The 2,442-nt window shown below is 50.3% G+C and overlaps 1 protein-coding gene across 1 annotated transcript; it reads right to left on the reverse strand.

Annotated features, from left to right (window-relative positions):
* Nucleotides 1-269: 269 nt before the first annotated feature.
* PCDHAC1 (protocadherin alpha subfamily C, 1) lies at nucleotides 270-2,432 on the reverse strand (the record flags this gene model as incomplete). The annotated part of the gene is made up of 1 exon (XM_009077257.1): nucleotides 270-2,432. A coding segment is annotated over one exon (2,163 nt), but the record flags the coding sequence as incomplete, so codon positions are not given.
* Between the last annotated feature and the right edge of the window lie 10 nt (nucleotides 2,433-2,442).

The raw sequence follows: 2,442 nt of genomic DNA on the forward strand, positions 1-2,442 counted from the left end.
AAGAAGTACTTACCACCAGGACAGCGCTCAAACGGTCACTTTGGACCTGCTGCACTTGGATGCAGGGTCCTGGCACCTGTAACCTTGAACCACTGGAAACATTCCCAGCATCACCATTTGGGATGTTGCTGCTACTACGTCCAAGCCCTACAGATGCCCTGTACAAGTAGGTATGAGTCAGTTTACCCACACCAGTGACCTCCAGCATGTCTGGTGGGAGGTGGGAACTGGGAAGCATGTGCACACTATAGCAATACTTTTTATAGTCATCAGCTGGGCAGCAGCAGCCGTTGCAGCAGCAAGTCCGGCAGCGGCACAGCCTCACAATGGAAGAGCAGTAATGCCGCAAAGATAAGCGAGACACAAGCAAGGGAAGCAATCAAGTAGATGTTTGTAGCGTTGAGTAGTGGTGGTGGCTCCCCACTGTCATCAAAGTCTGGCAGTGCCTGGGGCAGGGTGTCAGCCAGCAGGATACCGACTGTCACAGTAGAGGAGAGTGGTGGGTCCCCATGGTCCTGCACCACCACCACCACCTTGTGCTTGAGGAAGTCAGTGGAGCGCATGGAACGTGTGGTGCGCAGCTCCCCAGTGTGCGGTGACAACTGGAACAGGGTAGAGTCGGAGGAGTGGGCCAGGTGATAGGAAAGCCAGGCATTCTGGGCATTGTCCTCATCATCTGCCACCACTTTGGTCACCAGGTAGTCCTCATCAGCCAGGCGGGGCACAACTTCCACTGCTACTGAGCCATTGTGGCTGGTGGGGTACAGGATGGCTGGGGCATTGTCATTCTGGTCTGAGATGTAAACATTCACTCTTATGGCAGCGCTCAAGGCTGGTGACCCATTGTCCTTGGCTTCTACTTGGAAGTAGAAGCTCCTAAGCTGCTCAAAGTCAAAGGCACGTTTTGCATAGATGCTCCCATTGGCCAAGTTGACAGACAGAAAGCTGGTCAGGGCACTGCCTGCAACTGTGGAATTCCTGAGCATGTAAGAGACCCGTCCATTCTCCCCTATATCAGGGTCAGATGCTGAGACCTGGTAGAGAAAAGCACCAAGGGGATTGTTCTCCTCCACAAACACATCAAATGTGTCAGCACTGAAGACAGGAGGGTTATCATTCACATCAGAAATCTGCACCCAAACAGTCTTCTGAGTGGTGATGGGTGGAGAGCCCAAGTCTGTGGCAGTAATGGTGATGTTGTACTCACTGATCAGCTCTCGGTCCAGAAGATCACTGGTGACAAGGCTGTAGTAGTTTTCAAGGGAAGGCTTTAACTGGAAGGGAAGGTTATCAGGGATCTGGCAGGTTACTTTCCCATTCTCCCCTGGGTCCTTATCCAAAATACTCAGCAGAGCTATCACCGTGCCAGGAACAGCATCCTCAGGAATGGGACTGGAAAGGGATGTAATTGTAATCTCTGGACCATGATTGTTCACATCAGTGATTTCCACCAGCAGCTTAGCTGTGCTGGACATGCCAAATGCCCCATTATCCCTTGCCTCAATAAGCATCTCGAGAAGGGGTCTGTGAACAGCTAAAACGCCATTGACTGTCACCTCCCCAGTGTGTGGGTGAATCGAGAACATTCGCTGTAAGTCAGCAGAAGTCGTATTGCTGAATGAATACCTGATCTCTCCATTTGGACCTTCATCCAAGTCTGTGGCATGCACTTGGACTACCAAAGTGCCATTGGGGGAGTTCTCCAAGATACTCGCCCTGTAGACTGAGTGCTCAAATTCTGGTGCATTGTCATTGGTATCCAGCACAGTCACAATGACTGGGACATCGCCGGACTTCGGAGGATCCCCACCATCTTTGGCTGTAAGCACAAGTCTGTGAGTGGCTTGCTGCTCCCTGTCTAAGGCTTTCTTCAGCACCAATTCGGGATATTTACTCCCGTCCCCACGGATCTGCATTTCCAAATGGAAATGTTCATCAGGGCTCAGAGTATAATTCTGGACACCGTTAGCACCTTCATCAAGATCTTGGGCATTGGGGAGTGTAAACCGTGCCCCGGGTGACAGGAACTCAGGCACGTTTATATGATATTCACTTAAGGGAAAGCTGGGGGAGTTATCATTTATGTCCAAGACTTTAAATTCCATCCTATAAAGCTCTAGAGGGTTTTCTAACACAAGTTCATAATTCAGAAGACAGACAGACTTTAATTCACAAAGCTGTTCTCTGTCTATGGGCTCGTTAACAGACAAAGCCCCCGTGCTGGCATTTATATTAAAATATTGCTTACTTGAACCGGTGATCATGCGAAATTTCCGAGCTGAGAGTGTAGCTGCATCTATTCCTAAATCCTTTGCTATGTTCCCAACAGACGCTCCACGCTCTGTTTCCTCGGCGATGGAATACACTATTTGCCCGTCCGCGGTGCAGCAAATAAGGCAGAAGACCAGTAAATAGCCCCGCATGCTTCCTCCCCTGGCTCAG

Source organism: Acanthisitta chloris, unplaced genomic scaffold (genome assembly GCF_000695815.1).
Source record: "Acanthisitta chloris isolate BGI_N310 unplaced genomic scaffold, ASM69581v1 scaffold39606, whole genome shotgun sequence".
In the NCBI taxonomy this organism is placed as follows: domain Eukaryota; kingdom Metazoa; phylum Chordata; class Aves; order Passeriformes; family Acanthisittidae; genus Acanthisitta; species Acanthisitta chloris.